Here is a 12,000-nt window from a genome sequence, read left to right as displayed (position 1 = left end):
TAATTGTGCTAATGACCTCAAGCCATGTATGCATATACTATGCCTCTCGCCAGCTTGCGTTGTAGGAATAAAGGGCGTGGGGTAATTTGATATTTGGCTTTGGTGTGCACAAAAGTAGCAACTCCTAGGCAAATAAGTCAGCTGCATTCATTTAACTTACATTTTTTAATATGACCCATACCTACTCTCTGCATTTGTTGGTTCAGTAGATTTTTTTGCCTCAAAAGACATGTATGCTTGCCAGTTTAAAAAAAGCTTTTGATCACATTTGTACATATGTCAGGATTTTATTTTTTGTAGTCTTTAGTACTTTTGTTACCTCTGATTACACCTGGCATCAGTTAAGTCTTGTTCTGAAAAAAAAAAACGAACAGTACTGCATTATAATTAAATACAGATAACATAAGTGAAATATGTATACTTGGGTAATGAGAGAAAATTATTTCACATTAGTTTCTCTGCCAAGTTATCTGACTGATAGAGGGAGGAAAGTTGGGAGGGTAAAGATTGGATGATGTATTGCAATATTAATTGTTCCCAATTTGGGCATTTCTCTACAGAGGGTTTCCTTTAGTTTTAAATATTGTTCATTAATTGCATAGTGGTGATTGCTGTTGACATGGGTTTCAGTTAAGTTTCGAAACAGAGTAATACTGTGTTAGATAAAAGAAACATCTAAACAAAGTCAAAGTGGTGGTTAGTTAAGTGAATTTAGAATAGCAAGATTTTTATACAGAGTTGTTTCTTTAAAACTGCCTTTGCATCCTGATATGCTGAATCGTATCTAATGATATGTAAATAAAGAAATGGTGCCTGCTTAATTTTAAATGTTCAGTACTTTCAGTAGTCTGCGAGGTGTATATTTGGTACCAATGTCTAATCTTGTTGTGTGTTGGTTTGACATGCAAGTAAAAATTTATCTGTAGTCTGTATGCTTTACAATACCAGTGCTTTTACACCTTTTTAAGTTTTGAATTTTTAAAAAGCAATTAAGGTTACATGTGTTTATTTGCAGGTGAACATCCAATAAATTGTGCTAATGTTTTATATTCTTTTTTTTTTTTTTCTTTTTTTGTACACCCAGGATACTGATGAAGTGATTAATGTTCGTCGCCAGTCAAAGGCTTGGTGCTGGTGCATGTGTCTTGGATTAGCACTGATGCTGTCCGGTGTGGTCGTAGGAGGTGCTTATCTCTATAGATATTTTGTTTTCCAGGTGAAAATTCTTTATTTATGTTGGTTTTTTTTTTTTTTATAAACACAAATATATTGACAGTAAAGTAAATCTTAATATTTATAAATGCAATAGTTTGTCTGCTTTGGACACTGTAAATTGTCATAGCAAGACATTTAAAGTAGGTTAGTAAAGGAGTGAATGTGATATTAAAATTGTTAATGAGGCAGTTGTATTAATTTTTTTGAAACAAGCATGATGTTCATATTTTGTGCAGTGTCTCAATTAAATTTTATTTTATTTTTTTAAAGGATGATCTGAGTAGACCATTCATCTGTGGTGTTGATTACCAAGAGCGAGATTTCATCTTCCCAGATATTGACCTTCCCACTCCAGCAGGAGCCTTAAGAAGAATTGAAGAAAGAATACAGTTTCTGGAAAATGAACAAGTTGAGCTTATCAATGTTCCTGTTCCTGAATTTGCTGATAGCGATCCTGCTGATATTGTGCATGATTTCCACAGGGTAAGGTGATTTTGTTATGAGCACAAGTCTGATAGAGGCAGTTTATCAAAGCATTATTTCTATTTACAGCACAAGTGTTTTCTATAAACTAAATAATATACTTCTGATGTTTTACCACTGCTCCTGGTACTGTAATATTTTACTAAAACTGACTGACATTAGGGACGGCAGGGTGGCGCAGTGGTAGCGCTGCTGCCTCGCAGCGTTAGGAGACCCGGGTTCGCTTCCCGGGTCCTCCCTGTGTGGAGTTTGCATCTTCTCCCCGTGTCTGCGTGGGTTTCCTCTGTGCGCTCCGGTTTCCTCCCACAGTCCAAAGACATGCAGGTTAGGTGCATTGGCAACCCTAGTGTGTGTGGGTGTGTTTGTGTGTGTCCTGCGTGGGATTGGTTCCTGCCTTGTGCCCTGTGTTGGCTGGGATTGGCTCCAGCAGACCCCCGTGACCCTGTGTTCGGATTCAGCGGGCTGGAAGATGGATGGATGACTGACATATATAAAAAAAAAAAACCTCTCTATACATTTTCTCAGTGATAAATCACTCATCTTTAGAGAGCAACAAAAAGAAAGATGTTCAATAGAAAAACAGATGCCTTTCAGTGAAATCTGGATGAACGTCATGTTTAGAACTGTAGCTTGCAGGGTTTCAGAGTGCTTGGCTCTGTCTTTAGACAGTGGAAAGATAATAGTGCTTATGTATATTCATTTACATTTTTAAAAAAAAGTTGTGTCGATTTAATTTATCAATATTTTGCAGTGTGCCTCATATAAGTAAGCAATGTGTCAGACTACTTGAGATCCTTAGTCTTAGGAGTCTTTAATTTTTTAACATTTGTGTTACTGGAATGATGTTATTGTAATTACATAATGTAAAAGTAGAAATGTGTAGACAGTTTTCAATGGTGGGGCTGGGCATCTTGAGAAGACATGAATGATTTATGAAATGTCATCTTTCTCACTGTATTTAGTGTTGTGCTAAAATCTAGCTAAAGCAATGGTTTTTCAAGAGAGTCAACCTCCTGCATTAATCTAACAACTCAGTTTTCTAATGTTCAGAATTTGTTAACTTAAACATGCCTCTTGAATGAATAGATTATGTCTTCAGTGGGCAGTAGCTAATAAACTTCTAAATTTATTTTAAATTTCAAGTATTTTAATTTTGTGACTATCACTAGTAACTTGGACAAGTAAACACTTGTGAACATGCACCTGATTTCTTCCCCATTATAGCCAAAAATAAGAGAAGGTGGCATTAATAGTCCAAACATTCATACAGACCTGTAGTTTTTCTTTTTAGGATATGAGGTAGTTTTTCTCAGCCATTCTGCTGTAAATGTCTTATGAGTTCCTAGACAAAGACAAAATATATATATAAAAAGTTGCATTACAGTTCTTAACACTAGAATTACCAGAGCCTACGAAAAAACTCGTAGATATGTCCCACCTTAAATCGCTTCTTAAAACCGTTTTCACCTCTCCGCCAGGGTCTTTTGTAATCTAAATGTGCTGATAAAGAAAATCTGCAAGTAGCCGGCTATTCCATCCCCCCACCAATTTAGAACGTGCACGAACTTCACCCAGCTCATGCCTTGATTGATTATCTGGGGGTGAAGTGGAGTTTTAGAGTGGAAATAATAGATCATTATTTGGAACACACGCATTTCATGTCTGCTCCGTTTCTACAGTAATCTGTGTAAACACATTGTTAAAACAGAAACGTTTTTTATATTCTAGTAGTAGATGACAAAATGTAGGCATAAACTATATAATGTATGAAGCCTGAAGTCCAAATATCAAAAAAACACTTTTATAAAAGATACAAATATAACAGAACAAGTATGCTTTTATTCAAAAATATAACTACAGAAAAAAAGCCGCCTTAGCATGCCACATTGACACACACTTACTACAACTGCCACGTTAGCATAATGGCATCAGTTGCTGACTGGTAATCAAAAGGTCATGAGTTTGATCCCGCACAACTCAATTTTGAGAAGTAAACTGCTCTTATTCTTACTATTTTAGAATAAAAACATACATTTGATTTCAGTGTGTAACAGCTGGTGTAATTTATGACACTTGTAAAGGTTAGCTTTTTTTTTTTTAATTCACTTTTCATTCTGTCAGTCGTGTTCAGGATCCTCCCCAACCCCCCCATATCTGACCCCCCCTCCCATCTGACACTGCTGTTTTCACATAAAGATGCGCTATAGCTCTGCTGTGTACTTGTGACTGCATTCTCGTACCAATGCTTGCGAACTGAAGTGCCTGCATGCACTTTTCGTGGCATTACACATCTATTTTTTTAAGCATGCACACAGGAACATGTTGGTGTACAAGTATAACAAAACAAGTGCACTTTTATTCTAGATTATAAGTGGAAAAAAAAAATAAAGCAAGTTACAGTAAGCGGTTGATACAACAGCTTGCGTGGTGCAATGCTAAGAACTGCTAATTTTTGATCCGTGCTATATAAAATCATTACATTCAAATATTTACAATTCCTACATATCCTTCCTACATTTACATGTGTACTTCTTGCAGTGTACACACCTCTCTGTACTATGGTTCCTATTACACTGAATGAGCACCTGACACTGTACTTTCTTCCCTACATAAATAACATTCGAGCTATAGCGCGTCTCCAAATAAATCACATTTGAGCTATAGCGCGTCTTTATGTGAAAACAGCAGTGTCAGATGGGGAGGGGGGATCGTGAACGTGACTGAGAAAATGGAACTGAATTAAAAAAAAAGAAAAGCTAACCTTTACAATTATCATGTATTTACACTGGCTCTTACAGACTGACTGAAATCAAATGTATGTTTTTATTCTAAAATAGTATAGTACATGCAATATTTTTTGAAAACGAACAGCGTCAGATCGGGTTTGAATACACGCTGATGCTGTTACAGAAGGCGTCAGCTTATTCAGTGCAGCAGTTTCAACGCACAGTACATGCAATATTATTTGAAAACAAATAGCATCAGATCGGGCGCATATTCAAACCTGATCTCACGCTGTTCGTTTTCAAATAATATTGCATTAGTGCGATGATGTTTTTCCATATATAGTCTCTATCATTCATCTTGCGGTTTGTAATCAGTGGCCGCGTGTTTTTTTCCCCAATCTTGCCAGTTCGCACATGTTGCTGTATGGTGGTGTTTCTTTTGTATATATATATATATATATAATATGTGTGTGTGTATATAAACATCTAAGGGGATAGATATACAGCAAGGCTGCTGCGCTCTAAGTGACGAAATCTTATCAGTATGCCACGGAAGCTGTTGTAACATTCTTGAACATTTTATGAAAGTGTTTATTTGATCTTTGGCCTTCAGGCTTCATACATTTTATAGTTTATGCCTACATTTTGTAACATTTATTACTAAAATATGAAAAAGTTTCTGTTTTAACATTGTATTTGCACAGATTACTGTAGAAATGGAACACACATGAAATGCGTGTGTTCTAAATAACAATCTATTATTTCCACTCTAAAACTCCACTTCACTCCCAGATAATCGAGGCATGAGCTGGGAGAAATTCGTGCATGTTCTAAGTCGGTGGGGGGATGGAATAGCCGGCTGCTTGCAGTTTGTTTTTATCGGCATATTTACAGGACAAAGGAGGCTGGCGGAGAGGTGAGAACGGTTTTAAGAAGCGTTTTAAGGTGGGACGGATCTACGAGTTTTTTCGTAGACTCTGGTAATTCTAGTGTTAATGAACTTGTGACAGACTGAGTCATTTGGATACTAATTGCATCACTGTGAAAAGGACTTGAAAAAGAAAAATATTTTAAAGTAAGATGACTTTCTAATTAAAAAGTTCTCCTGTTCAGAGCAGATAGGTGGACAGGATTTTTATGAGAAAGTTTAAGATGAAATGTTCTATCTTTTAAACATAGCACAGATGCCTTTTCTCTTCTGAATAGAACATGTTTATGCTTATTGCCCATTAGGGCATTTTTGTCATTGTAGCATTGCTCTCATTCCAAATGCCAGCAAAGGTATACAGTTTCTTAACCTGTCTTCATACACTAGCCTGAGTTAAAATTTGCTATTTTTCTCCAACTAGAAACTGACTGCTTATCTTGATATCAGTCTGAACAAGTGCTACGTAATTCCATTGAACACTTCAATTGTTATGCCACCAAGGGATTTCCGTGAACTCCTAATTAACATCAAGGTATGTTTTGAAATGTACCATTTATTTCTTTATATTTACATTAGTATTCCGAAACGCTGTGATTTGGAATAGTTGAATTGTTATTTGTACTGATATGACTTGTTTTATATAGGCTGGAACATACTTGCCTCAGTCATACCTGATCCATGAACAGATGGTTGTGACAGATCGCATTGACAATGTGGATCAGCTTGGCTATTTTATTTATAGCGTATGCCGTGGAAAAGAAACCTTTAAACTTCAGCGAAGGGACTCAATTATAGGTGAGAAAATAAGTTATACTTAGTATGAAAAACATATAATCTTTGGCCTGTGTCATTTAGAAACAAACAATTATATTTTGGTTGTAAGTTTTCTACCAGTCTGTAGTCTTCATTATATACTATTTACAAGGACAAATCCTTAATGGTTCTATAGCATTTGTCAAACAAATTCATTTGAAACAACTGTACTCTCAGTACCTCAATTTATAAAAGAGAGAGGGACCTTGTGTCTTCTAACCAAAAAACTGCTTATCTGTGGGAACAATAAGATCATGACCGCGTTAACCATGTTCATGCAATCATGAGTTAATTTTTTTTTTTTTGGGTGGACTTTATACAGTATTTATGTTTATATAAAAAGGGCTAAGTGTGTCAAATTCTACCTTCCTTATGATCATGTTACTTTGCATATACAGACAATCCTAGTTTTGTGAAGGAGCTGTGTTTTCAAGTGTCACTTCATTTGAAGGCTGCAGTATTATTCACCAGTGCGCAAGTCCAAAAGCTGTTCATGTTTTGTGAAGTCAACACAAGTAAAACACGGATGGAAAAAAAAAAATAATAATAATGTAGTGAAGTGTGGTGCCAGCGCTTGTGGCTTTTATGAATTTAAGCTACTTTTTCATGGTTGAATTTTATGACTCGTTATCGTTACAAGGGCCTGCTCAGCAAGCCAACAGTTCTAGATGGTTGTGCGGATGCGTCCCTTTTTGTTGGCTCTTATATGTACATAATGGTACCCAGAAAGCTACTGAACTTTTCCTGCTTAGATGAGATGGCTTTTGCACTTGCTGCTGCCAATGCTGCCACCGTTACCATACTTATTTGTGAAAGTACACATTTAAATGTACATGAAAGATTCAGAATCATTAACTTGGCTGAATATATTTGAATATTCTTTCAAATTTGAATACTCAATCCTTCATTTTTGGTTAATTTGACAGTGGAAATATGAAGAATTTAGTTTTAAGAACAGGAAATGTTGAAAAATAAAAAAAGAAAAGTCACCAATACCTCCTGCCCTTACTGAGACAAGAGTTCCCTTAATTTGCTCAAAGCTTCCTCTAAATAGTGCTGGGTCTTATTCTTGTCAGAATGCCCTTTAGGGTTTAAAAATCATTTGTTGTAATCCCCTCTAAAGATGCACAGATGAAATGTAAGCAAATCACTTTTGAGGATTTTTTATGTTGGCACACCGTTTTTAAAATGCAAGCAAGACCATACCGTGGAATGCGTCATTTCTACCACTGGAAGAAAAATCTTCTGTGCAGAAATGGTGCCTTCTAGTGATGAGTGAGCACCAAAGTGTTCGGGTGTTCGGTCCGAACACATCGCGATGTTTGTGTGCTCTGCCGAGCACCCGAGTATAATGCAAGTCAATGGGAGACAACCAGGCACCCCCTGCTCTGAAGAGGGGAGGGTGCCTGGTCTATTGGAAAAGGTCAGAAAGTGACAGAAACACCACCCAAATGGACCGGGAACAGCATGGGGAAGATGTCTGGATGCATCTTGGACTCCCAAGTCGCTGCTGGTAACCAGTTCGTCCGAGTTGTACACCACTTTTACAGACTGACAAAAACACCCCCAAAACCCCCCAAAAAAATCAATTTTACAGGAAAAATGACGCTGTAAAATATATGCCAGTGCCTGCAGGTGAGATGACGCTCTAAAACATATGACAGTGCCTGCATATATAGCACCTGAATGGCTACTAGCATTACAGTGAGGGCAGTACTTACCTGCCCCTTGATTGGCTGTCTCCAACCCACGAAACGTGCGGGGCGGAGACTCGAGCATGGCACATGAGCACATGTGGTGTTCGTTCGAGTAGTGCCATGCTCTAAGCATAGCGATGCTCGAGCCGAACACATGCATGCTCACTCATCACTATGCCTTCAACTTCACAAATGTTTGCTGCGTTTGTTTATGGACATTTTCAAAAAAATTTAAGTCTGTACTAGTTGTTTAAATAATATGTGGGAATGTATTAACAGTGACATTCTCTGTCTACTTTGCATTTCTTTTTCCTTTACAGGCATTCAGAAACGTGAAGCTTTGAATTGCAATACAATCCGTCATTTTGAGAACACGTTTGTTGTTAAGACTGTCATCTGCCAGCAGTAATGAGAGATACGTCACTGAAATTGAATTGCTGTTAAACTTGTTTTCATTTTTAATTTTTGTCTAGTGATTGGTACTTTGTTTTGCTTTTTTTTACCTTTTAAGTTTATCTCCCAAACCCTCCCCCAAGTTAACCTAGGTTGTACTTCAGTATGTTCCAGTTATACCTGTCCTCTTCTATTAACATCAGATTGTATGAAATTATTCTCTTGGTTGTGTTTTACTGTTTCAAATTTTTCGATCTGTGACAGTAGTATTGAATGATCTTCAGTTTAACTTAAGTCTGCTTGGTTAGTTTTTTTTTGGGTTTAAATAAATATTGGGTAACTGTACATTTTTTTTTTTTTTAAATCTAAAATTGGTACATTCAAAGTGTGTGTATATATTCATTTAAGAGTTAAAACTATTCACTGCTTTAATATTTAGACAAAAATTCCTTTGTTTAAACTTCACTTTAAAATAGAATAGTTTCTATTTTAAAATGGTTCAAGTGCAGTAGGCAGATTAACCTTTCACTTGAATGTTTTCTATTTTGTTTGCTGTAACAATTAAGACATGCACTCAATTAACATGCTAGTTGGCAGTGTATAGCCAATACACTAATCTGTATATAACCAGCATATGTAAAGGTAACCAGTATCAAAATAAATCATGAACACTTTCGTGACTTTTTTCACTCAATTTGGATTTGCTTTATAAAATGTAATTTCTTTAATAAATGTGCAATATTGTGTTTTCTGATCCAATAAAATTTCTTAATCCTTTTATTCTCATTTTTTTTTTCTCCCTCAAGACAATGTTCTGTGTGTTTATTTTAATTTTATAGGTGCCAGCTAAACCAGCCACCTTAGTTATTAAGTAGGTGGTCTGAAATACATTACAAAATTGGAGGCACTCCTCCTTTAGCAGAGATGGGGTTGACTCCAAGAATAGTGGGGGGTGGGCACTCAATGGGGTCATTATGAAAGGTACGCCCCACAGGAACATTAACTGACAATAGAGGTGCTCTTGCATACTATGTTGCCCTTTTGGTATGCTAATAGGAGACCACCTCAAATACATGAATAACCTTTTTGTCAGGCTGGAATGAGATAAGGAGTCATTGTCATTCAGTGCATTTACATGTACAGTAACATGTGTAATAACATGTAATTGGGTTATGCACAGAAACCCAGTTTCAAAACTGCCATGTATAACTGGTTAGAGAAAGTAGGTAATTGGTCTCTGACAAACGGGGTTAACAGATGTAGATTTCTTCACAAGTAACCAGATTATGCGGCCATGTAAACCCTTAAGGTTGCAGTAAAGGATTTTGTAATCTGTGCATGTCTGTGGCCACATAACGTTATAAACATTTGAACATGGTAAGTGACAGCAACAAGAATACAATGAATAGCAGCAGATCCATGCATTTTTTGGAGCAACACTGAAACTCCCATAATACTAAACCTCATGAAGGAATTTTAAGATTTTGACTTGTTTTTAGATGGACAAAAGTAATGAAACTGTGAAAAGATAATTTTCCTGAGGCAAGTGGTAAGTTCACCACATTATTCCTTCTGAAATAATTACAGTATTTCATTTAGGAGAAGTCGCCAAATTTTTGGATGAGCTGTACATACAGTGCTAAACTTGGCAGCACAATCTCTGAAACACGTTTAGGAGGTTTAACTCTTTTGTGCTGTGTACTGGTGTTTTGTGTGTGCATGTTAATGCACTCATTGTTGGAGTAAATGGAATACAGATAGGCTTTAGTGAAAAGCTTGAACACAAAACTCATTGACAATGTTTCTTTCTTGAATATTGGTGCCACACTGTCTGGTCAAGGTAAGGTTGAAATTAAGACTGATTTGGATATTGTTGCCTGATATAAACAACATTTAGGGCAGGTTGGACTAGGGTGGCATTGCTATTAAGCATGAGAGGCAAATATGTACTGAAAATGCAAATGTACAAGTTAGCTGAACAGTGTTTAAATTTGGGTAATGGGGGTGCAGGAAGCTTAAGATATGCCAGGCTTAACAGATCAAATGGTGGTTCTTAATATTTCAAAAATCAAAAAATACATGGTGAAACTAAACCTCTTTTTTAATTTCTAACCAGCAGGTAATGAAAGCAGAAGCAATAGAAACTAAGGTGTGTTTAATGCTGGAAGTAGTCAAAGTAAAGCAAATTGGAGTTGGAGATATGTGCACTTAACATATGTTTTAGTGATAGTAAACTGCCGTCATTTTAGATACAGGGATGAATTTAGGAACAAAGGAATGCTAAGAAAGATGATGTGGCCATATTTAAACGGGAGGCAAGTCCCATGTTAGTGAGGCTATTTGGGTAAGAATGGAAACCCATATGGACAGAGGCGTGACAATGGGAGTGTCCCATGCTCCTACCAGCAAAGAATAAATATATTTGAAAATATTTCTGTCTATTATTAAAAAAAAAAAAAAAAATCCTGGAAAGGAAAAGCAGGGCAACGAGACGTGATCTTCTCTGAAGACATTTAAAAGACCCACAAGACAAAAAAGACTGGCCACGGAATGTCTTGTGGGGACAGTAAACCTGAGACTTGGTGCCAAGAGATTGTCCCAGGGCCGTCTCGCAGGGACATGGAGAACATGAGATTCTTGCAAGACACACCCTTCTTATCAAATAAGAGCACGGACAGCAAGCAAAACACTCAAGTCATGTAAAATCACATAGCACACACACATACTGTGCTCTCAGCCAAGAAGCAAGAGCAGCGCAGAGAAAAAAGACCCAAAAGCGTTGGAGAGAGAAAAAAAAGGCAGATAAGAGATTATGAAAGCAGTGGAATTTGAAACACTCGAACAAAAGATGGCGCGATGCACATGCAGAGAAAGGTACAGAATATGAAAGCAGTAAAATTCGAAAGTATTGTAGCGTCCCAGCCAGGTTGAAGCCTTTTTTGTTTTAAAGTGACCGTTAGGTCCGATTGAGGGAGGGCGGAGTACAGCACGGAAGACTGATAAAGTTAAAGCAACAATTCCAAATTCTTAAATTGTACATCTGATTAACCAAACAAAGGGGTTGGCGAGCAGGGGGCAGAGCCCCCTAGTTTTAAAAAAGACACGAATGTTCTGGTAATGGACTGTCAATTACCCAAATATATGTTGGGAAAGCCCTAATAGAAAAAAAAACAGGAATTATAAAGTTCACTTTGTCCCAGTACTAAGAGGAAACCAGTCTAGAACTAATACTCTTGTTATCTTGATTTAAGTCCCAGATCGAGGTTTCAGAATGATTATGCTCTGGCCTTTTATAAGGTTTTAGTAAAGCAAGTGAGGAAAATATATTTAATTTGAGAAAGTGATTTCAAAAATATGTAATTTTCTTAAAAGAATAAACTTGGATGAACATCCTAGCAGTGAAGTAGATTTCGGAGTATCTTACATAAAATGTAGGTCAATTAGAAGACAAAATTAGAATCAATAGAAAATCTGGATCACTTCAGTGGCGTGAATAATGAGAAAAGAATAATAAGTGTTGAAGAAAAGACTGCTTTGCAATATGCACCCAGCTTGCAAGCATGAGAGCAACAGTTAAGGAGATTATACATGGTAAAAGACTGAAGGTGGCAAGGTGGTACCGTGCTGACCAGTTCACATCACAACTTCAGGAGATTCTCAAATCCTGATTTGGACACTGTCGCTGTGGAGAATGCAGTTCTCTGTATGTGGTGTTTTTCAGTTTGATTTCCAAAAACACGATAGG

At 36.8% G+C, this 12,000-nt stretch overlaps 1 protein-coding gene across 1 annotated transcript in view; it reads left to right on the top strand.

Moving 5' to 3' along the window:
* LOC120523688 (integral membrane protein 2B-like) overlaps positions 1 to 9,035 on the top strand; it is a 31,597-nt gene extending 22,562 nt beyond the window's left edge. The window contains exons 2-6 of the mRNA XM_039745239.1: positions 1,085 to 1,216; positions 1,486 to 1,698; positions 5,774 to 5,884; positions 5,997 to 6,147; positions 8,183 to 9,035. Of these exons, the coding sequence (XP_039601173.1) occupies positions 1,085 to 1,216; positions 1,486 to 1,698; positions 5,774 to 5,884; positions 5,997 to 6,147; positions 8,183 to 8,271 (696 nt within the window). The 3' untranslated portion in view covers positions 8,272 to 9,035. The remainder of the gene's footprint in view (positions 1 to 1,084; positions 1,217 to 1,485; positions 1,699 to 5,773; positions 5,885 to 5,996; positions 6,148 to 8,182) is intronic.
* Positions 9,036 to 12,000: the final 2,965 nt, after the last annotated feature.

The sequence above is a fragment of the Polypterus senegalus genome, chromosome 2 (assembly GCF_016835505.1).
Source record: "Polypterus senegalus isolate Bchr_013 chromosome 2, ASM1683550v1, whole genome shotgun sequence".
NCBI lineage: Eukaryota > Metazoa > Chordata > Cladistia > Polypteriformes > Polypteridae > Polypterus > Polypterus senegalus.
This window is presented reverse-complemented; position numbering and strand designations above follow the sequence as displayed.